The sequence below is a fragment of the Aquarana catesbeiana genome, linkage group LG02, assembly GCF_042186555.1.
Source record: "Aquarana catesbeiana isolate 2022-GZ linkage group LG02, ASM4218655v1, whole genome shotgun sequence".
Classification (NCBI taxonomy): Eukaryota; Metazoa; Chordata; class Amphibia; order Anura; family Ranidae; genus Aquarana; species Aquarana catesbeiana.
Window position 1 is genome coordinate 753770164 of NC_133325.1, and position 24697 is coordinate 753794860.

Below are 24697 nucleotides of genomic sequence, written 5' to 3' on the forward strand. Positions count from 1 at the left end.
TTACTGTAAAAAATGCCCAAAAATGCTCATAAACGCTAGTCAAAAAAACAACAAAAAAACAAAAAAAAAAAAAAAACACATGGCTAAAAGCGCATTTTTACAGCTGCCTTTTCTAAACGTCCTTATCTTTTGGTGCTGTCAGAGTTAACAGCAGCCACTGTTACTGAGAAAAGTTGCACTGCTTCTGCCCCCTATGCCATAGACAGAACTGAATAGCAGGATCTCCACCGCCCAGCCACAGAATGCTATGCATCTTGAAAGAGCAGAGGTAGAAGGGGGCAGGCAAGCGGTGCAACGTTTCTCAGGAGCAGCAGCACAGGGTATTATATTGAGGTGCTGAAACTGAAGTTTAAACAGAAGCAGCCATCTGCAGGTAATGGGATATACACCATTACACATAATGTGTAAAATTCAGTTATAATTCGTATGAAGCTCCGGTGTGAAAAGTATCAGTGAAGCTGCCAAAGTCTGAGATACTGCATCAACATGACAATCACACAGGCCAATTAAAGAATTGATAAAAGATCTCACCTGTAATTTCCAGGCCTTTGGCATAGCTACCAGGATATCCCCCGCTAGCCATAACTACGGTAACAGCAGAATGGGCCTTCCGCCACACTGGCATAGAAGCGGCAAGGCGTCCATCTAGAGTGGCCTGGATAACTTCATACAAGTCACTCTGAAGAAGCGGCAGTATCACCTTGAAAAACACAGTTAAAAGAACTTTAAAACTTTTATTCCCATGTGAAATACACATGCAATGGCGAGAGATCACTTTCATGAGGAGTTGGATTTTAACATAAAGTGATTTACATTAGTCTCCTACCTCACTATAGCCAATATAATCTACATACCTCATCTTAACCCCATTCGTGCCCAAGAGGAAAACAAATCTTAATGCCCAAGCCCAATTTTGCAACTTTGACATGCATTAGTAAAACGGTACATATCACCACAACTGCTATGTGCATCAAGGTGGATTATACCTTGTTTTTTTTACAGGACAAGTTGGGCTTTCATTTGGTGGTAAATGGCAATAGATATCTCCAGCTTTTTATTGTTAATTATCTAAGTAAAACTAACTCAAAAAATAAATAAAAAGGGGTACAGGTTTTTTTGAAAAATGATAATAGTGTGACAGGTCAGGAATCAACTCAAGACGATGTGTAAGTTATCGATAACCCACAGTAGCCAGATCACCTTAGTTCACAGAAATTCAGATGATTTTGATGTTCTGATTAGTTACTAACTTTTACTGTAGTTGTAAATTAAAGCACCGCCATCCCTCAGAAGTTTGGCCCCCCTCCTCCTTCCTCCAGGCCAGTTAGAAAGAGCAGCGCGCTTCGCCTATGCACAGTAGGGAACTGGCTGTGAAGCTGAAAGGCTTTACTGCCGGGTTCCCTTACCATGAATGGCAATGGCAGCACCCGAGAGCCAATCCGAAAAACGGCTGGGGTACCAACATCGCGGGAACTCTGGACAGGTAAGCATCAGGGGCGTAACTCTTTAACTTTGCATTTCATGAATATGAGCACAAGGAGGTGTTACTCACCTGACATTCCGGATCTCCAAATCGGCAGTTAAACTCAAGCACCTTAGGTCCATCTTTAGTAAGCATAATACCAGCATAAAGAACACCTGAAAACAAATAAGACTTGTCATAACTGCAAATACAGCAAGACATCAGTTATTACAGTCAATAACAGTGTCTTTTATAACCTGCTCCGCCTAATACTTACCTTAAACCTGGTTTAGACAGGCTTCCTCTATTTTGTGCAACCAGTTCCCCAAAGTCTCTTCTCTTTAGCGATCTGATCGATGGTTGCACACAGATCTCATGACTTACAAGGAAGGACCAATAGTGGGAAAAAGAATTTGTAATGTATCTGGGCGTTAAATGGTCTTCTCCAGACAATTAAAGATACATATTTGCATTTAAATAATTTATTAGATAATAGAAAAAGACATATAAACCTAAAACAGTAGGGGGGCCAACAAACACGCCCCTACATTTAAAAACAATGGGGTATACACACACGTCAAACAGAGATGTTACATTGAAGTAGCCAACATGTTTTTGTGGTCTGTGTATCCGCTTCTTCATGGCTTGCTTGCTTCGTAACCAACTCAGAATCTTTAAGCCATCCAGGACATCCGGATTAAGGGGAGACCAAAAGTAACCCACATCGCAGGCAATGACCGCATAGCACAGAAAACACCCTCAATCACTGGTCTATTAATATAGATGCTCCTCACTTAGGATGAAAAATAGATAGGGCTCCATTAAAGGGATTAGTTCACTCCCTCCATATACATGGTAGATCCACAATCATCGGTTGGCAGTCCTATCCTAAGAAGTACTACAAGTATAGGTGTCACATGAGATCACCTATGTGGAGATCTAGGAAAATGAGTGTTGTCCTTCTGCGGAAACTGCCTATTGTGGGACAAGTCGGGGTCTCCTGAGGATCCCGCACATCAGCATAAGATCTTATGTGTTAGCCCCCTACTGTTTTACGTTTATATGTCTTTTTCTATTACCTAATATTCACATGCAAATATGTATCTTTAATTGTCTTGAGGAGACCATTTAAAACGCCCAGATCAATTAAAAATTCCTTTTCCCATTGTTTATAATGAGGGTTGGCACTCCATGACAAATATTATCCTAACTAAAGTACAGTATTTTTCAGACCACAAGAGCCACTTTTTTTCCCCAAGAAATATGTGGGAAAATGTCTCTGCGTCTTATGGTGCGAATATACGTCAGGCACCGCCCTCCGTCACCGCTGGCAGCGCACCCGTCACCGCTTCCCGCCAACCCCCCTCGCCGCCGCCAGCAATGCCCCCCGCCGGAAGAGACAGACATACAAGCACCCTGTGGGCGCCAGGTGATCTCCTGGCTGGGCCTGCCTGACACTGCTCCTGGAGACAGGATGGGATAACATCAGGTAAGGCTGCGTTTATGGCAATGGTCACCCTGCGTTTCATGGGCACTGCAAAATACTTTAGTACACCATTTGGTTCAAAATATTTTTTTTTCTTGTTTTCCTCCTGTAAAACCTAGGTGCGTCTTATGGAGCGAAAAATACGGTATATGGCCTGGACTATACATTTTTACTATAACGAAGGACCAATAGTACTGCATTGTACACATGGAACCGCCCACAACCCTGAGCACCCAAGGGAAGAGAAGAGTGCCATAAGATAAAAATATTACATCTTTGTCAGGAAAGCCATGCTCAAAGGAATGCCTGTGCACAGAAGGGTCCATAGAACTGTGCACAGCATTAGGACTCTGCATGCATCTACACAAGATAAAGGTTCATTGCCGAGTGGTCATCAGCCCATGCTGCTTATGACTTGGTCCTGTATTCATCTGTATCTTGACATGGCTTGCTGTTCCTGATCTTCTATTATTGACTCAGTCCAGTGCTGACTCTGGCTTGGCTCTAGACCAGAAACTGCCCGCTGCCAGCTAGTCTGCTTCAGCTCCGCATCTGCCGATATCAAGATATTCTGAAGCAAATCTTCTACAGGCACCCGTGCCACTCTGTGCCCTGTTATACCCAGTCATCATCCCAGGGGAAATAGGACAAGAGGTGTAAGGACAGCCCGCTCCTCAATGCGGCCTTAACCAGGTACGGGACAACCTTATTCTCCTACCCCCTAGACTTAAAGGACAAGTTCACCTTTGGAACATGTTCCAGCTCCTCCCTCCCCTCTCCACCACCACCCCCACCCTCCCTGTGACAAATTTTCTCCCCTCACCTGCTGACAGAATTCAAAAACATGGTCATGCGAGACTCCGCCCACACAGCGGTGTCAATCATTCAGAGTTATGTGAATGAATGAACGACAAAAGTACCATCAGCCTCCGCAGTCAACAGCTTGTAGTTCTCAATGAAGTGCGAGGACACTGGTGAGTGCTCTCATAGTTCATGGATTCTTCCTGTTATACAGTATCTGACTGACATACAATTGCTGAGTGTCTGCAGGAGCCTGACATTGCATCCGTCATCTGCAATTCTCGGGTGCAGTGCCTTACAAGCTGCATTCAAAAATAAATATATAAAATGCACATTTTTTTTTAATCTGCAAAGAGATTGGCATGCCTTTTTTTTGTAAAAGGTGAACTTCTGCTTTAACATGCATTTGAGCCCGATAGTAGGAGAGGGTGCACTGCAAGAGTATTTGTTTTTTTTTTTTTTTAAATAGAGTATAGCTTCTGGAATAGGTTATATCAAATGTTTTATTCATCAGTAGGAAACCATGCTTTCTGCCTTCTAAAAGTATCTAAATTACACTAAACTACTACACTGATCTTACCTATATATGGCGCTCCCTCATTCCGGATTCCATCTACAGATTTCTGCAGCACTGTATCCCGGATTTCCTCAAGCAATGCGTCCGATATCTGAAGTAACAAGAGTTAGATGATTTTATGCTATTCAATTAATGTTCATTTTGGAGCTAGTGCATGTTGTTGCAGAAGCATTTCCGGTCCATACCTGGGGTGTAGGGCAGTAAGCTCCCATCCCTCCTGTGTTAGGGCCTTGATCCCCATCCATTAATCTTTTATGATCCTGGGCTGGAGGCATGGGAGCAACAGTGACCCCATCTGTGAAACAGAGGCACTGCAACAGAATAACCAGCATTTTAGTTTCACAGTTACGAAGAATAATTATTTGTTTATTACAGGTATTTATATAGCACAGACAAATTAAGCATTAATATTATACATTCACATCAGCCAACGTCCTCAATGAGCTTACGAATCAAAGGTCCCCATCTCACATACTAGGGCCAGTTTAGACAGGAGTCAATCCACCCATTAGTAGGGCTTTGGAGTATGGGAGGAAACTATAGTATTCAGAGGAAATCTATGCAAGTACAATGAGGACATGCTGACTCAATGCAGATAGTGTCCAGACTGGGATTTGAGTCATGACCCCAGTACTGCAGGACAGATATGCTAACCACTAAATGATTGTGCTCCCCATTAATTACATTTACCATGCTTAAAGTGATTGTAAAGTTTTTTGGGTTTTTTTTGTTTTAAATAGAAAACCAAAAAGGTTTTTGCACAGATTGCCCCGATCCTCCTTTTCTGGGGTCCCCTGGCGCCTCCTCTTCATGGGGTGCCCCCATGAAGAGCAGATTTCCATGCGGGCATGCTCGAGTCCCGCTGCTGCGTCCATTGACACAGACAGCAGGACTCGGCCCTGCCCCCTCGTGTCACTGGATTTGATTGATAGCAGCGGGAGTCAATGTATCCAATGAAGGCCTAAGACAGCAGCTGGAGCTGCTGGGCTCGTGGCTGGAATGATTGGGTTAAGGTCAGAAAAAGGGGGACTCTCGGGGAGCAGCTGCAGCATAGGTTTTTCACCTTAATGCATTAAGGTGAAAAACCACGAGACTTTACAACTCCTTTAAGACACTCCAATTTTTCACACCCCAGTTGCAGTCTAATTGTACATTCCCCTGTCCTAACTATATGGTCATCTACAGCAGAGAGTTTCTCTACCAACTGCACTCCCACAGATTTGAATTCTCATATTTAAGATATAATGACTTCCCAGAAACTATTCAATTACACATCTTGGAGGTAGATGCAACAATCACACGACAGCATTAGTAGTTCACTGAAAGATTTTACTTGATACCGGAAATTACTCTTAGGCCTAGTGTACACAGGCGCCAAGGGCTGTACAAAGTAAAATTTGGGTGCATTTCCTTGCTGGGGCCTGATTTGCTGCATACAGCCACCCACAGAAATCAACGGCTGTACACTGCTCTGTGTCCAGGAGCATACGTCCGCATGCATGCATGCACATGTTTACATTACATACTAGTTAGAGATGCACCGAAACATCGGCGACCGAAATATATGGGCCGAAAATGGTGTTTGACATTTTGCAGATCGAGAAAAAGGCATGCGATTTGGCTGCAAATTTACTGTGTTTATGGTGCATTTTTCATGGTCATGTGACAAAAAAAAAAAAAAAAAAAAAAAAAAAACACAACCCTACATCAAAACCGTAACAGGGGGGCTTTATTGATAAAATTTCTGGTGCAGTTTTTTTAACGGCCCAAAAGTGCATGCATGCTTTTAACACCACAACAGAAAGAACCAGTGTGAAGACATACATAGAAATTAAAAGGGATGCATTGTTCTCATTTAAAATTAATGATATTAATTAAAATGTCGAATACACACACACACACACACACACACACACACACACACACACCCTGAATTTTCGGTTTGGATACCAAAATTTCCATTTGGTGCACCTTCAATACTGGTGTATACCTGCGTACAGCCATCTATTTTTATGGGCTGCTGTATGCAGCACCTATGGCTTAGGGGTGGAGAAATACAGTTGTACAGCCCCAGACGTTTATGTTTTGTAAGGCCTCATGCACCTAACCTGAATGCAAAGGTTTTCTACAGGCAGGATGGGCAGCACTGTAAATCAATGACTGCTATAGCTTCCTTCCAGCACCGGAGGTTCAGTCCCTGTGCTTTCTGAATGGAGTACACAGGCTCTGACATTGTATATTGCAGGGTGCTACAAAGAGAAATTAGCAAAAACAGACAACCTATGATACATACAGACACTTCTTCACCCTCCAGGAGCTCCTCCACTACAACAGTCTCCCCAGCTTCTCCAAATGCCTTGTCCTATAGGAATAAGCAGACAAAAAGTCAATCATAAGCAACAAATTTATACCACATTAATAGCAACACCATGAATGTGGAAATACACCACACTGCAATACAGTATATAGGTCCAACAACATAATGGGATAGATTTGATTTCTATAACCAGGCATAACATAGCTGATAATCTGTGAGGCTCATTAGGGAGGATCTAAACACCAATATCAACTGTGGAATTTTCTGGAGGAAGTAACTATTCGCAAAAGAATCAAAGCATTTTGGGAGAATGCTCAGGTGTTCGTGACAAAAAAGGGAACATGGCCAGCTCATTCAAACCATAACACTCATAAAACCTCAAAAAAGGGAAGAAAAAAAAAAAAAAAAGGGGGGGGGGGGGGGGCGGTGGGTAAGCACACAACACCACCATGTGCATTGATACATTTTCAGTAAATTTTTATGCATGTTGGGAGGCTCTTTGGTCCCCCCACCGCAATGTCACATGTTGCCTGGGAACAAAAATCAGGCAATGGCTCTATAGCCTGGTTTAGGAGAGAGAAATAAAAAAAAAAAAAAAAAGCAAGCAAACACACACCTCACGGGCCAGCACAAACCATTATCCACAAGCACTGTAATCTTTCTAAGAATACCATTGCAATACGTTACCCCAAGTAACAACAACAGGTGTCCACGATCATAAGTACATATGCAAGTGAAGTAATCTGAACAGATAAAACAATTATACAACAGGTCATTTACAGTAATGTGGGAAATATTTTTGTTCAATGAACACAGTTTTCATTTTCTTTCTATGGCAAAGCTAGGGATCCTTTAACTGAGAGTGTATGATGGGTTTGAAAAGTCAACCAAATTGAGTTATAAAGTTGCAGAAACGCATTGATAAGTTTATTGTGATAAAAGATTTGCTTCCGACCATACATCACAACTACGACTTATGGATACACCACAAGTTTGATTTCAGAGGCCTGCGCTAAGAACAACATGCTCATAAATCAATCATATTCTTTAGGTCCCAACCCTTTATCAACCCAAATTTGGACAATACAAGGTGGGACTTTCAATGTACCTCAAAAGATGAAATCAATAGAAAAGTAAAACACACAAACGCACACACACGTCATCAAAACAAATTCCAGGTTCATATAGTCATGATCTAACGCTTAAAATCGGCACATTTTGCGATTAGAAGTTGCTCCCCAAGGATCCACGCCGACAGATATTTGTTCCCTCATATGCAGTCTGAAAGAAAAATATTATCCAAAACCAAACCAGAACCAGTCTCCTAAATGTCCCTAAAGCAAACCTATGCCATTACAAACGGTTAATATAGGTCCAATCCAATGGACCAACCTAATGAAACTCATACATACTTCTCTCTATCACAACAGGACACACATCCAAGTTGATGGGGGGGTAGACAAAAGATACTTCAGAAGACAACCCATTAAATGATGGATAAACACACCAATTCATGTGATGCCTGTCCTGAACAGGGCACCATTTCTTCTGCACAGACAAGTGATGCCTGTATATTTTTTTAAAAGCCGATTTTTATTGGTCTCATCATTCCAAGTAAGAAAATTCACCATTATGATCACAATAAAGCCCTATTAACCATCAATGCTTGTATTCTTACCCCATTGGGGGGGGGGGGGGGCGGGAAGCGCTTGCATTAGAACATTCATTTCTTACCTGCATAATCTCATGAACAGCTTTACAAGCCTCTTCCTTGCTGCTGGCCACAACCACTCCCTTTCCAGCCGCCAGGCCACTTGCCTTGACCACCAAGGCCTGGAAGTCAGCGCTATAGAGACAGACAAGAGCAATAGGACCTCCAGTTAATTCTGCAGCCTTGGATGTATGAACAGGTTGAAATGAAAAGATTTTATTCTAGACTTTTGACAACTATGCAGAATTTTACCATTCCCCTTTGGGTACACTGATAACTACCTAGTGATAAAGTCACAAGCTGGTTTAGGGTCAGTGAAAGACTTCCACTTAGCTGTCGGAATGCCATGTCGGTCCATAAAATCTTTGGCAAAACTTTTACTGGCTTCCAGCTGAGCAGCCTTTGCGGTGGGACCAAAACATCTCACTCCAGCTGCCATCAAATCATCCACCAGACCTGAAGATTTAAAAAAAAAAAAAAAAAAAATTATATTATATTATATTATACTATACACACACTTTTATACAAGTAAAGAGGGGGTTCATTAAGTTCAATACGTGCAAATGCTAAAGGCTGCTAAAAAACAAAGCCTCTGCAGCATAAGAAGCATTACCTGCAGCTAAAGGAGCTTCTGGCCCGACAACCACCAAAGCAATGTTGTTGTTTTGGCAGAACTCTATAACCTTGGCATGGTCTCCAACCGGGACATCTGTAGTGACAAAGAGAGAATTAATCAGATGTTACCATCAGGCATAACCAGGACCAGGATAACAGAATTCCTATATTTTTAAAATAATAGAGAGATTGCTCTAAATCAAACAATGTGCATAAAAATAATTCAGTATTTTCAGAATTACTGTATGGTATACTTCAATAGGCCAAAAGCTTATCTTTGCCAATTTTAATTCTTTTCACCAAGGGTCACAAGGAAAACTGACTGGGCATGTGAGAGACACATGTTCTCTGAAGGATATGAAAAGCGAACCTAACTGCATTAGGGCTGAAAACAAACACTCTACTTATTCAATCCTGCCAGCCAGGAAGCATTGCTTGAAATTGGGAATCATGTGCTGGCATTATCTATAAAAAGAGGGGGGGGGGGAAGACTTACTCACTCAATTGACAGCAGTGAGCCAGTGAACATGAACAATTGGACATATAATTTTGGAAACTCATCCACCGATATCCCCATCACCCTCACAAAGAACTTGTCACAGTTGTTCCTCCTCAATAGATCTGATCATATACCATTGAAACTCATTAAATTTGCCCGACACCCTGTCCAAGGTATGGTCTAGGCACTCTTCTACATATACTTTGGAGACGCTAAAAATTGCATAGATACAAGCAGTCCCCAGGTTACAAACAAGATTCTGTAGGTTTGTTCTTAAAGTGGTGTTCCATCCCGGTATAACCCCAGAAAGCCGAGTACGCATATCTGCGTACGGTCGGCGGGAAGGGGTTAAAGTGGTGTTCCGGCCGAAATTATACTTTTTAAATAAAAATACCCCTATATTACACAAGCTTAATGTATTCTAGTAAAGTTAGTCTGTAAGCTAAGGTCTGTTTTGTTAGTTTATAGCAGTAGTTTGTTATTTTATAAACTTCCAGCAGGCCGTGGCCATCTTAAGTGAGGGCATCTGAAGCCAGACTGTATTTCTTCCTGGATCTCATCCTTGCAGATCTCGCACATGCTCAGTGCAGCACAAGCAGTGTAATAGGTTTCAGGTCAGGTTTCCATAGCAACGGCAGTTTCAAAGGAAGTTGCCGCCCCTTCCCAGAAGGCATTGCAAACAGGAAATGATGCGATGGGCCGCGGCCAGGGAGGAGGAAGTGAAAAATGAATACAGCAGATGCTGAGAAAAAAAAATTTAAAAATATCCAATTTGTTTACAGTGCAGAGTTTAGTGAGGGATGCTGAAGAGTTGTAAAAGTGGGTGGAACTCCACTTTAAGCAATTTCTGCCTCTCACATAAGTTCCCACTAACACCATTGATCTCTTTAAAAATCTGTAAGAGAATAACTTTTCCCAACGATCACAAGTATGAGACCCCTTTCATACATGCGGACCGTTTGTCAGTTATTTTATCCATCTGTAGAAAGATGAAAAACAGACATCAATGCATCTCAATGGAAAAACTGATCATTTTATATCGGTTTAAATCCACATCTGTCCACATGCTTTTTTCTTTTTTTAAACACAAATCAAAACCCTATTTTTGTTTGGTAAAAAAAAAAAAAAAAAAAAAAAAAAAAAAGAAGAAAAAGAAAAAAGACCGGCTTCCTCACTTGCCAGATTTAAAAATGGTAATTTCTGCCCCCCCCCCAGCTCTTTACTTCACAGCACTGAGAATGAGCGGCAGAGCACCCCCCCCCCCCCCCCAGACCACCTGTCACATATATGCCATCACAAGAAATAAAATAACATTTTTTAAATTATTATATTATATATAAAAAAAATTATTTAAGCCTCCCCACATACGCAGGCATATATGGCAATTGTGCTACCTGTTACATATCACCGCGCAAGCCAGGGAGAGATCAATAATTTTAGCACCAGAGCTCATGGGTAACACTAAAATGATGACCTATAGGGGCTTTTAAAGAATCACCTATGGAAAATATAGGATAGACATTTTTTCGCTGTTTCACAGGTGCACCCAGCTTCAACGCTTGAAATGCTGGGTATATACACATTTACTCTGCAACGTCATCATCTTTTATATGAACTATTGGGTTTGTGTGCCCTTAAGTTAACTTTAGTGCATTTTTAAATTTTGCATTTTATAAACAGTTGTGCTAAAGTCATGTGACATAAAAAATTAGAACTATCCCAAAATGTATTCTCTAAGGTGTCCGCTTTCAGAAAATATATAATGGTTGGGGGTTTTAAGTAATCTTCAGGCCTTTATTTTTTAATCATGTAAACCAAAAGTTTAAAATTGAAAAAATGGTTTCGGGACTCAGGTGGTTAAAGAGGAGCTGATGGAAGAGTGATTTGTGAGCAAAACTGAGAGTTAAAGAAATCGATGTGAGCATCTGTAGAATGCAAGCTCTGTTCAGCAAAAAAAAAAAAAAAAAAAAAAAAAAAAAGGGGGGGAAGGGGGAGGAGGGGTGCCGACAGGGCCACCCACAGCTCAAATTTTGACAGTTTTAGCAGAGATCAAAAGTCCAACCAGGTATGGTCCTTTAGCCACAAGCTGAACAGTCCACTCTCCCTATTCACGGATTTCCACTCTAGAATTTCATAGTGGGTGCTTTTTGAAGACCAGCTACACCATACACCATATTAGCCTTTAGGGAAAAAAACAAAAAAACCCTAGAAGCGTGAAAAAAAATAAATAAATAAATAAAAAAAAGGAGAGCTTTCAAATCACTATCAGCACTCTGTACTAGGCATGGTTCTTACCAGAATTTGTGATCTTCCCATTGGTAGCAGTACCCGCATTTCCTGGTGCCACAAGGACTTGTTTCACATGGTTAGACTGTGCCAGCTTCCAGGCTAAGGCATGCTCTCTAGCACCGCTGCCAATCACCAGAACCACTTCTGCCATCTCTGCAATGATAAAAACAGGTTAGAGAGATCTAGACTCTAGGCAGGCTAGGTTTTCCAGATCCAAGTACAGTGCATCCAGAAAGAATACACAGAAAAAAAAAAAAAAAAAAAAAAAAAAAAAAAAAAAAAAACCACACACAACAAATAAATCACAAGTACATAAGTATTCACAGCCTTTGCTCAATACTTTGTTGAAGCACATTTGCATCAATTACAGCCGCAAGTCTTTTCGAGTATGATGCCAAAAGCTTGGCACATCTATTTTGTTGGGCAGTTTCTCCCATTCTTCTTTGCAGGACCAATCAAGATCCATCAGGTTGTTGTCCCGTTGCCACACCTTTTTTATCTTGGCTGTGTGCTTAGGGTCAGTGTCCTATTGGAAGGTGAACCTTCGCCTGCCCCAGTCTGAGGTCCAGAGCACTCTGGAGCAGGTGTTCATCAAGGATGTCTCTGTACATTGCTGCATTCATCTTTCCCTCGATCCTGACTAGTCTCAGTTCCTGCCAGTGAAAAACATCCCCACAGCATGATGCTGCCACCACCATGCTTCACTGTAGGGATGGTATTGGCCAGTTGATGAGTGGTGCCTGGTTTCCTCCAGACATGACGGTGGTTGCCATTCAGGCCAAAGAGGTCACTATTTCAGACCAGAGAATTTGGTTTCTCATGGTTTAAGAGTCCTTTAGGTGCCTTTTGGCAAACTCCATGCGGGCTGTCATGTGCCTTTTACTGAGGGGTAGCTTCCGTCTGGCCACTCTACCATAGAGGCCTGATTGGTGGAGTGCTGCAGAGATGGTTGTTCTTCTGGAAGGTTCTCCTCTCGCCACAAAGAAATGCTGGAGCTCTGTCAAAGTGACCATCAGGTTTCTTGGTCACCTCCCCGACTAAGGCCTTTCTCCCCAGATCGCTCAGATTTGTTGGGCGGCCCGCTCTAGGAGTCCTGGTGGTTCCAAACTTCTTCCATTTATGGATGATGGAGGCCACTGTGCTCATTGGAACCTTCAATGCTGCAGATATTTTCTGTACCCTTTCCCCAGATCTGTGCCTCGATACAATCCCATCTCAGAGGTCTACAGAAATCCTTGGACTTCATGGCTTGGCTGGTGCTCTCATATGCACTAAGGCTCCTAGCACACTGGAGCTCAAAATGGCCATTTTTTGGAGTTTTATTTTTTTTTTAAAGCCCCTGTTTTTTGAACGCCATCGAGCAGTCCTGGAAACGCCAGACACCGGTAAAAGGTGTTAAACGAGGGTTAACGCTGTAAAAAGAGCGTTAGGCCTCGTTAGGCGTTTCCCTGCCTCTATTCTATGCCTCCTACGGGAGCCCATTGATTTGAATAGAAGTCGGATTATGATGATCCGACTTGCGTGCTGGGGATGAAGGGGAACCCCGCCAAAATGGGAAAAAAAAAAAAAAAAAAAAAAAAAAAAAAAATTGGCATGGGGTTCCCTTTGGTCTGGTATAGATTTTAAGGGGAACCCCCCACGCCGAAACAAACGGCGTGGGGGTCCCCCCCCCCAAAATCCATACTAGACTCTTATCTGAGCACGCATCCCGGCCGGTCTGGAAAGGGGGTGGGGACGAGCGAGCGTACCAGGCCACATGCCCTCAACATGGAGGGGTAGGCGCTTTTGGGCAGGGGTGGGGCTCTGCGCCCCCCCACCCCAAAGCACCTCGTCCCCATGTTGATGAGGACAAGGGCCTCTTTCCGACAACCCTGGCCATTGGTTGTTGGGTCTGCGGGCGGGGGCTTATCGGAATCTGGGAGCCCCCTTTATTAAGGGGGCTCACAGATCCCGGCCCCCCACCCTATGTGAATGAGTATGGGGTACATCGTAGGGCTGGGGGAAAAAAAAAAATCTATTTAAATCTTGAGTTGAGAGGTCAAATAGATTCAAAATTTAAGCAAATCGATTTTTTTAGATTTCTTTTTTTTCACCGCGCCGGTCCTGAGGCGCTGCGGGCATGAGTTTTTAGGCGAGTCCGCGGCTTCGGCCGGACGCCGCAGCCTCGCCTAAAAACTCATGCCCGCAGCGCCTCAGGACCAGCACTGACACTGGCCCGACCTGAGGAGCTGCAGGCAAGGAGTTTTTAGGTGAGGCCGCGGCTCTGGCCTAGTCCGCGAGGGCGGACGCCGCGGCCTCGCCTAAAATCTCATGCCCGCAGCGCCTCAGGACCAGCGCGGTTTCCAAAGAAAAAAAAAAAAAAAAAAAAAAAAAAAACCACACACACACCTCGATTCGAATCGTGAATCGAGTTTTTTTTTTTTTTTTTAAGAGAATCGAAGATTTTTTTTTAACAAAATCTCCCAGCCCTAGTACATCATACCCCTACCCATTCACCTGGGGGGGGGGGGGGGGGGGGGGAAACACACTACACAGGTTTTAAAGTAATTTATGAATTTATTAGGCAACCCTGGGGATCTCTTAGGATTTCTTTCCCCCTCTCTGTTCAGTTCTTCCTCTGCTGTCCGGTGTCTTCTGCTGGGCTTCTCCGCTATTTTCTGCTCTTTAGCTAGCTCTTGCCTGGTCTTCTGTCGTCTTCTTCCCTCTGCTCTTCTTCCGATGTTGACGCGACGCTCTCTCCCACTGTAATGCCGTGTGCACGGTTTGCATTGGCATGGGGCATGGTCACCGGGTGATGTGATCCCGCCCCTTATGACGTCACCACCCGGGGGATGATGGTACGTGACGTCATAAGGGGTGGGATCACCGGATGACAGCACCCGGTGACCACGCCCCATGTCGCGTCAACATCGGAAGAAGAGCAGAGGGAAGAAGACGGAGAAGACCGGGCAAGAGCTAGCAAAAGAGCGGGCTAAAGAGCAGGAGATAGCGGAGGAGCCCGGAAGACACTGGACAGCGGAAGAACCGAAGAGAGAGCGGAGAAGGGAGAAGAAAAGAAAATTATATCAGAAGAGACCCCCGGAGCTGCCTAATAAATTACTTTAAAACCTGTGTAGTGCGTTTTATTTTTGACACTTTTTTCCTAGTGAATGGGTACCCCAAACTCATTCACATAGGTTGGGGGGGGTGTGTGTCGGGATCTGTGGGCCCCCTTAATAAAAGGGGGCTCCCAGATTCCGATAAGCCCCCCGCCCGCAGACCCCGACAACCAATGGCAAGGGTTGTCAGGAAGAGGCCCTTGTCCTTATCAACATGGGGACAAGGTGCTTTTGGGGCGGGGGGGGGGGCTCTGCGCCCCCACCTCAGGCACCTACCCCCCCCATATGTTGAGGGTATGCGGTCTGGTACGGTTCAGGAGGGGGGCGCTCGCTCATCCCCACCCCCTTTCCAGACCAGCCGGGCTGCATGCTCGGATAAGGGTCTGGTATGGATTTTGGGGGACCCCCACGCCGTTTTTTTCGTCATAGGGGGTTCCCCTTAAAATCCATACCAGACCGAGTGGCCTGGTATCGTCTTGGGGGGGGGGAAACCCCACGCCAATTTTTTTTTCTTCATTTTGGCGGGGTTCCCCTTCATCCGCAGCACGCAAGTCGGATCATCATGACCCGAATTCTATTCAAAGCAATGGGCTCCCATGGGGAACCATTGATTTTGAATAGAGCCAGAGAAACGCAGCTAAAAGCTAGCACTGCTAAACGTGCATTGACGGCAATGCAAAACGCTGATAAAATCACGTTTTTAAAGCAGAGTTCTCCTGCCAGGAATCCGACGTTCAGAACGACTTTTTTCAGCGTCCTGTGTGCATGAAACCTTACATAGACAGGTGTGCGCCTTTCAAATCGCTTCCAATCAACTGAATTTACCACAGATGGACTCCAATCAAGTTGTAGAAACATCTCATGGATGATCAGTGGAAACACGATGCACCTGAACTAAATATTGGAGTGTCATGGCAAAGGCTGTGAATACTTATGAACATGTGATTTTTTCATTTTTAATAAAATTTGCAAAGATTTCAAACAAACTTTCACATTGTCATTATGGGGTATGGTTTGTAAAATTGAGGAAAATAATGAATTTAATCCATTTCGGAATAAGGCTGTAACACAACAAAAAAAGTGTGGAAAAAAGTGAAGCGCTGTGAATACTTTCCAGATGCACTGTATAAGCAAATGTCTAAAAGTACCTTCATGCAGGCAATTCCAATCACTATCAACTTTCCAGTCTAGTTTATCAAAACTGAAAAAGGATGGATGACCAAAATCTTCTTGCTGGTAGTTTGCCTCAATTTGTTTACACTTTTTTTGTGAAAAGCTTAGTGGAACTGAACAACGTCTGAAAGTTGTCATGCATCAGGTACAGCTCATCGTAGTTGGTCACATTCATATAGATTTGTTCTCTAATGTTGAAAGTGTTTTGCCACTTGTCCAAGTGGTTTCCTCAAACATTCATGAGGCTCAAGGCTACTTGGATGAAGGGGTGAAAAATTAAAGTCTAGATGAATGTGAACAACTACTACTAGCTACATTATACCATGACCTATAAAATTTGTGATCCACTACTACTAGCTATACCATAATATAGATGAATGTGACCAACTACTTGCTACACCGTGACTTAGAAAAACATGTCCAACTACTACTAGCTAGATCATGTGACCAACTACTACAGGGGTCTCCAAACTTTCTAAACAAATGGCCAGTTTATTGTCCAAAGACTTTAGGGGGGCCGGACTGTGTCCAGCGGGTGAGGAAATTTTCCTAGCATCGCTACTTTTAGTATTAGGAGGAGGAATAGTACCCCATCGTTGGCATCATTAGGAGGAACAGTATCCCATTGTTGGTGTCAGTTGGCAGAATAGCGTCTGGTATGAGTGGAAAGAATAGTTCCTTGACCTAGAGAAGTATGACCCACTACTTCTAACTATACCATGGTCTAAGTGAATGTGACCTACTATTACTACCTTCTATACCATAACCAAAATAAGTAAGTGTGACCTACTACTAGCAATACCATGCCCTAGATCAACGTGCCCAACTACAAATAGCATGTTAAACTCTACTACAAGCTATACATGATCTAGATATATAGGTGACCCACTACTAGCTTTGCCATGACCTAGATGTTTGTGACCAACTACTGCTAGCTATACCGTGACCTAGATGAGAATGACCCACTACTAGCCATTCCATGATGTAGATGTGTGTGACCAACTACTACTAACTATTACCATGATCAAGGTGAATTTGACTTACTATTACTACTAGCAATACCATGACCTAGATAAATGTGATCAAAATACAACTGGCTATACCATGATCTAAATAAATGAAGACACTAAACCAATTATTTATTTTTATTTCAGGTACTTATTTAGCGCCGTCAATTTACGCAGCGATATACATATACATTCACATCAGTCCCTACCCTCAAGGAGCTTACAATCTAAGGTCCCCATCTTACATTCATACTTACTAGGGACAATTTAGACAGGATCCTTTTAACCTACCGGCATGTCTTTGGAATGTGGGAGGAAACCGGAGTACCCGGAGGAAACTCACACAGGCACAGGGAGAACATGCAAACTCCATGGCAGGTAGTGTCATGGTTGGGATTCGAACCAGCGACCCTTCTTACTGCTAGGCGAAAGTGCTATCCACTACACCACTGTGCCGCCCAATTACAGAGCAAGTCCAGGTGAACTTTACCAACTACTACTATTGGACTTGGTTAAAAGTGAAGAAAGTTGCCCCTTTTACCAGAGTTAGGACATATGAGAGATCCTGTACCAAAGTTCCAAACTCCACACACTTGCCACAAGGGTATCTCAGTCTTACACCGAACCTTCTATTTACTTTAGATTGTGGGAAATATTGCAGTAGAAGTCAGACTCCCTCAGTTGTCTGCATCACACATTACAACATAGACGTCCTTGAGATAACAGCCTGGAAGGGGGTTTGGGTGACTGGTGCTAGCAATGCCTACCTACAACCAAAAACAGTGAACAGCAGACTTTGTACTACTCTGTCCATCACAGCAGAAAACTCCCATTTTCCCCCCTGAAAACTTATTGATTTAGGCCTACTACTTTCTGCTGATGTGTTTGCATGTAAATAGCAGTCGTTTTGTTCAAACAAAACAAATTCCTCTGCTAATCTTTATGCCAGGCCTGCAGTATCTTCTACTGGCAGAAAGTGTATTTAGACTTTGATCCCAGTGATAATCCCATAGATTCCTGTAGAATAAAATTTTTGGTTATGCTTTGCTGCTGAGCTTGCATGGCCTAGCTTTACATGCTCAATACTGGAAAGCTGCGCTGTACTACCAATGCAATTGTGAAATTCTTACTGCTATGAAGTTGTATTCTAAATACTGTTCTAGCTGATCTTCAAGTTTAACCACTTCAGGCCCAGCCCATTTTTTGTGATACGGCACTGTGTTACTTTAACTGACAATTGTGGTCGTGCAACGCTGTACCCGAATAAAATTAATGTCCTTTTTCCCCCACAAATAGAGCTTTTCTTTTGGCGATATTTGATCGCCTCTGCGGTTTTTATTTTTTGAGCTATAAAACAAAACAAAACAAAAAAAAAAAAAAAAAACAAAAAAACAAAAAAACAAGTGGCAAATTTTGAAGGAAAAAAAAAAAAAAGTAACCCCCCCCCCCCTCGAATTTCTTCATCAATTTAAGCCAATATGTATTCTGGTACATATTTTTGGTAAATAAAAATGCCAAGTGTTTGATTGGTTTGCACAAAAAGTTATCGCCTCTAAAAACTATGGGATATTTAGGTTTCTTTACTAGTAATGGTGGCGATCAGTGATTTTTAGCAGGACTGGGACATTGTGGCGGACGAATCAGATACCCGACACTTTTTTGGGACCCAGTGATCAGTGCTAAAAATATGCACTGTTACTGTACTAAAGACACTGCCAGGGAAGGGGTAAACACCAGGGGCGATCAAAGGGTTAAGTGTGTCCCTAAGAGGTGCTTGCTTACTGTGTGGGGGATGGACTGAGTAGGTGAACAGAGATCAGTCTTCCTGCCTAGCAGGAACACAAGATCACTGTGTTCGTCACTGTCAGGCAGATCGCAGTTCTGCCTCTGGGGAATGATCGGCGGCTCCCGGTCAAAGACACTGCGTCTGCCGCTGACTGGCTCCCCCTATGGCCAATCAGCACAGGTGTGCACCCCCGCTGTCTATTGCAGGAAATGACATACAGGTATATTGGGTAAAAGGTAATAACTAAATGTGCAAAAACCACACTAATAGATAAAATAGACAAGGAGCTGCCAACATAAAGTAGTGTACTCACATAACCCTAATAAACAAGTGTAATAAAATATGTAGCGCTGCCTCAGTCTCAGTGTGAGAAAATAAAAAGGATAGTGTAAAACCTAAATAAGATATCAAAAATATTCAATAAAGATATGTGCAAAAATGATATATAAATATACCAACAAATGTTTTCACTGTGTGCACAACTGCACTTTGTTGGTATATTTATATATCATTTTTGCACATATATCTTTATTGAATATTTTTGATATCTTATTTAGGTTTTATTTTTTCACACTGAGACTGAGGTAGTGCTACATATTTTATTACATACAGGTATATTGTTTCGCACAATAGAGCTGCCATATATCTGCGGTGGGCGGTCTTTAAGTAATTAAAGGGATTTTATCACCTTGCTTGTTCGGGACAAACAGACAGGTTCTCTTGAAAGACACCAGCCACACCACAGACATTTAGCACGCTCTCTTGCTTCTCAGTTGGTAAGTGGGTGTAATCCACATGTAATCTCAAGATGGATGCATGCAAAGGGTTGAAGATCTTCTCTCCTTCCCGAGGGGAGAAGTCCCCCACCCCCAGCAAAGAGGAAGAAGGCTGAAAAATTTGTATTCATTTAAATTCACGATATTAAATGAAAAAGGTCAAACAAAATACAATTTACAAAAGGATATTCTTTCCCATCCCCCCCCCCCCCCCCCAAGTCATCTTCCAGGATGGCCTACAGAGGGATAGGCTCCTCCCACCTAGCACAGGAAACACATGATCCACATAATCAAAGAACAGACACAGGCAGTAGCCCCTCAGTATGAGTTTCCTCCAGCCAGTCAGGAACAATTTTTGCTGTTTCACCAGGCCTACGTGCTAGGTGGGAGGGGCCTCCCGGCGGTCATATCCCTTAAACAGGGGCAGTACTCCTGGGGATAGGAATGTGCTCGTGTCAACCCTGGACCAGGTAAGCAGGTCTGGATGAAATTAAAGGAGAGGGGGTCCCTTCGTTTGGTGGTAGCCTCAGTGCAGGTACCTGTTGGTGGAGTCAGGCGGCGCCAGATCCACAGCGCCGCTCCAGCTATTCCACTCCACCATATAAAAAGGGTGGAGGCAAAGCATAGCGTCCGGTGACTATTCAGGTAAGCCAGCATGAAGAAAGCAGCCACCATAGAAGCAGGTCTGGAGGCGACATCAGCTGATGCCGGTCCTAAGGTAAGAAAACAGGGGGCTCGTTTGCCCTCCTCCTTTTGTGGTGGGGGCACGGGGGGGGGGGGGGTTCCTGCATCATGGCCTCAGTGATTAGCACCACCAGGTGTTTGCTTATATGTCCGTTACTTCAGGGGAAGTAATTAGGGCGGAAGTGTTATTTTTAATCAGCTTCAGGACAAGCCCCAAAGACAGCAAAGCAGAGGCACCTAGACAGTGGAAAGATCCATAAAAACATGTGTTTGAGAGGGAAGTGTCCAAAGTATCAAAGAGAAAAAAACAAAACAAAAAAAAAAAAAAAAAAAAAAAAAAAAACCCAGAACTTTCATTTGAGGATGCATGCTCTTTAAAGGACCCAATGGATAGAAAGGCCGAGGGGTATTTAAGGAAAGCTTGGGAGGCCTGCTCCCCTAACTTTAAGCCAACTCTAGCCACTACATGTGTGGCCCATACTCGATTTATGGCTGAAGCAGCCCCGTTCTCTTCTAGAGTCAGATACTCCCCTAAAAGATATGAGGCTATTCCAACCCTCAGCAAGGCAGTGGCCTATATAGCAGATACCTTCACGAGTCAGTGAAATTTTCTGCCAGATCTACAGCCTTAATCAATGAAGTTAAAAGGGCTATTTGGCTAAAGTTCTGGCAAGGAGATACAGTATCTTAGAGTAAGCCCTGTTCCCTTCCCAGGGGAATTGCTCTTTGACAAGGAGCTGGAGAGGTCAACGGACAAGAAGGAAAAAAAAAAAAAAAAAAAAAAAAAAAGAAGAAGAAGAGGGGAGGGCTTTTTCCCCAGAAAGCAGAAGAGAAATTTTCGTCCTCCCAGGGATCCAGTGGGAGGTCGAAGTGACCGCCCTCAGCAATACATGAATCTCCCATCTAAACAGAAGAAGAAGAGAAGTGCTGGCAGTATAGAGTGGCTTTCCATTTAACCCCCCCAGTCTAAAAAAAAAACTTCCCAGTGACTTGGCCGGCCAAGTGGGGAGAAGACTGGGTGCATTCCTCCCGCAACGGCAGGCTGCATCTTCCAACAACTTTAATCTGGAATTATTCAGTTTGGGCACAGGATAGTTATTGGATTGTCCGCCCCAGAGCTTTCATCATACGTTTCTACCAAGAGACGAGGAGAAAGCTACTTCAATGTCCTCACTCCTGCAGTAGATGTTAGAAGAGGAGAAGGTAATCAGCTACATCCCCCCAAGCCAAAGAGGGTGTGGATGTTATTCGCACACTTTTCTAGTACAAAAGTCATCGGGGAAGTTCCAACTCATTCTAAACCTCAAACAGGTGAATACGTTTGTCAAGTACAAGCGTTTCAAAATAGAATTGAATACATACATACTATCGCGCAGCCTTTCTGCATCATTTCTTTTTACAAAGTTACTCACTCTCTCTCTCTCGACCCAGCTCCAAAAGTACCATCTGACTTTCATAAATCCGAGGGGAATGTGATCCCTTTTTGCAGGGAGCCCAACAACGTGAAGGTGTCATTTAATAAAATAGACATCAGGAGATGTTTGATCGCTTACATTGAGCGCACCAAGAAATGACGAGTCTCCTCAAGCCTGTTTGTATTGTTCGCAGGCCGAAACAGGGGTAAAAAGCATCTAAAAATACCCTTGCAAGGTGGATGAAGTCGGCCATCACAGAGCCATACAATGCAGCATCCTTGACACCACCGTCTGGAGTAAATGCTCATTTAACCAGGGCAGTATCTTGGGCTGAAAGGGCTGGAGCATCCCCTCCAGATCTGCAAGGCAGCAACCTGGTTCACTTTCCCGACCTTTGTACAACATTACAGGCTGGATCTGCTGGTCAGCCAGGACCAGTCTTTTGGCAGGAAGGTTCTGCAGGCTGTGGTCCTGCCCTAATCATGTATTCCTATTTTGTCTTCGGTAAGACGTCCAGAATTTTCATTTTGGTGCACCATTAGAAGTCACAATTTTGGAAATTTATTCCCAGGCACTTGAACTGTCAGTGTCAATCTCATCCTACAGGCTGATCCACTGTTTTCTGCAACTGCATTCACTCTAGAAGTGGATGCAGATTCTGTACAGGACACAATCACATGTCAATATGACAGATCTGAATGCAAACAATGTGCGTTCAAATCCATGCACTCGCTCCTGCATGCTTGTAATTTTGACATGTACAGTGCCTTAAAAAAGTATTCCTACCCCTTGAAATTTTCTTGGATTGTGGACTCCTTGAGGGTAGGGACTGATGTGAGTGTGCAATGCATTTGTGGAGTGCTGCGTAAAATTGACGGTGCTAGAAGGGTACCTTAGATAAATATATAATAAAGGAGCATCTTAATGAGACACAATGTACAGGGACAATTGTAGACATGCACGCACCCACACTCACTCAGGTTGAACTGGTGTCTTTATTTAACCTTACTAACTATGCAACTGTCTCACTGCTTGTGATAAGTGCTCTGCAGTGCCGACTTCCTGGCGGGCTCTGCACGTGCGGATGCAAACACACCTGAGCTCATTCTTAAGGTGGCCATACACTATACAATTTTCCTGTTCAACTTTCCTTTAGATTTACCAAAACCATATAATATGAGGTCAAACCTAAACCCTTTCAATTTGTATGCAATCAGACAGGCCCTTGCACTACATAGTTGAAGGTAAATCTAAAGGAAATTGAATCAGAAAATTGTATAGTGTATGGCCAGCCTTACTAAAATCTAGTGGAACCAATTGCCTTCAGAAGTCACCTAATTAGTAAATAGAGTTCACCTGTGTGTAATTTAATCTCAGTATAAGTACAGCTGTTCTGTGAAGCCCTCGGGAGGTTTGTTAGAGAACCTTAGTGAACAGCATCATGAAAGCTAATGAATACACCAGGTATAAAGTTGTGGAGAAGTTTAAAGCCACAAATTTTTGGAGAACAAAGGCTATCAGCCTCACTGGGGGGGGGGGGGGGGGGCTGGGCGTAACAGAGACTGAACTGCCAAGGATTGGCAAAGGCGTCTATCCCCCTGGCCTGGTCCAGCGGATGGAGAAGAATTGTGCCACCTTCTTGTTGCCTTCTGAGGCAAAGAGGTCTACCTCCGGCTGACCCCAGCATAGCACAATCTCCTCGAACACCTCCCTGTTGAGGGACCACTCATCCTGACTTAAACGCTGATGGCTGAGAAAATCCGCCAGCGAATTCTGAGAGCCCTTCAGATGAATGGCTGACAATGAGGACAAGTTTACCTCGGCCCAACACAGAATCTTGTTTTCTATAGACTGCGGAGTAGGGCTTCTGGTCCCCCCCCTGCAAAATTGCAAGAAGTTCCCTCTGATTTGGAGGATTGACATGCTTCTACTGGCGACCAGGACTCCTGGGCTAAGATTACCTCATTGTGGGCACCCCAGCCAAATGCACTGGCATCGGTTGTTACCACTATGGCTGCAGGTCGGGTCCAGGACAGACCCTTGTCCAGATTGTAATGAGCCCGCCACCACAACGACCTCTTGACTCTGGATGATAGGGGCATAGCTTGATCTAGGCTCTGCTTCTTGCCATCCCAGTAACATAGCATAAGACTCTGCAAAGTGCGCTGATCAAGCCTTGTCCAGGCCACTGCTGGGAAACAGGACGTCATCAGACCCAGCACCCTCATGACTTCTCTGATCCGGCATACCTGATTGGATTGAAGCTGAGCTACTGCCCGATCCACTTTCTGGATCTTTTCCCTGGGGAGAAACATCCTCGACTCCACTGACAAGATCTTGTACCCCAAATACAGGACCTCCTGTACTGGGGTCAGCTGGAACTTGTCCTGGTTGATTAACCACCCGAGCGAAAGAAGGAAACTCTGAAGTGGTCCATTGTGGGAGGAACTCCCGCAGTCTCCCTCCCACTGGGATGCAGGAGTCACTGGGGCTTTGAGGAGGATTAAATAGGATTCCTCCTCTACCATGCCCCTTGTGGCCTGTCCGATGTTTCTTGGGGCGGCCTCTCGTTATGCCTGCTGCCTGGGACCTCGAAAAAAAGCTTTTACCTTCGATTTTCTTTTCCTGGAAATGCTTTTTTCCCTATCTTGAATGCGTTCCAGCGCCTCCTGGAGTCCAGGCCCAAACAGGTGGTCACCTGAAAAAGGGAACCCACAAAGCTTAAGCTTTGAGGCAGTGTCGTCTGTCCAGGCTTTTAGCCACACAGCCCTTCTAGCTGGGATTTACTAATGCAGCTGACCTAGCCGTCAATTTTACCGATTCCGCAGAGGCATCTGCCAAAAAAAAAAAAAAAAAAAAAAAAAAAAGAAGACTGCCTTGAATAGTAACGGAAATAACTTCAAAAGTTGTTGCCCCAGAGGTGCCACATGAAATGTGGGACTGTAATTGTGTTAGCCAACATTCCAGATTTCTGAACACGCAAGTAGCTGCAAGGGCTGGT

The 24697-nt window shown here is 43.7% G+C and overlaps 1 protein-coding gene across 2 annotated transcripts in view; it reads right to left on the reverse strand.

Moving 5' to 3' along the window:
* The window catches only part of GART (phosphoribosylglycinamide formyltransferase, phosphoribosylglycinamide synthetase, phosphoribosylaminoimidazole synthetase), a 74275-nt gene that overhangs the window by 39779 nt on the left and 9799 nt on the right, over positions 1 to 24697 (reverse strand). For both annotated transcript variants that reach the window (XM_073617160.1, XM_073617159.1), the window contains exons 2-10: positions 11764 to 11910; positions 8968 to 9063; positions 8636 to 8810; positions 8378 to 8489; positions 6620 to 6688; positions 4512 to 4637; positions 4330 to 4417; positions 1553 to 1638; positions 532 to 700 (exon numbers count right to left, since the gene is read on the reverse strand). In XM_073617160.1, the coding sequence (XP_073473261.1) occupies positions 532 to 700; positions 1553 to 1638; positions 4330 to 4417; positions 4512 to 4637; positions 6620 to 6688; positions 8378 to 8489; positions 8636 to 8810; positions 8968 to 9063; positions 11764 to 11908 (1066 nt within the window). In that variant the 5' untranslated portion in view covers positions 11909 to 11910. The remainder of the gene's footprint in view (positions 1 to 531; positions 701 to 1552; positions 1639 to 4329; positions 4418 to 4511; positions 4638 to 6619; positions 6689 to 8377; positions 8490 to 8635; positions 8811 to 8967; positions 9064 to 11763; positions 11911 to 24697) is intronic.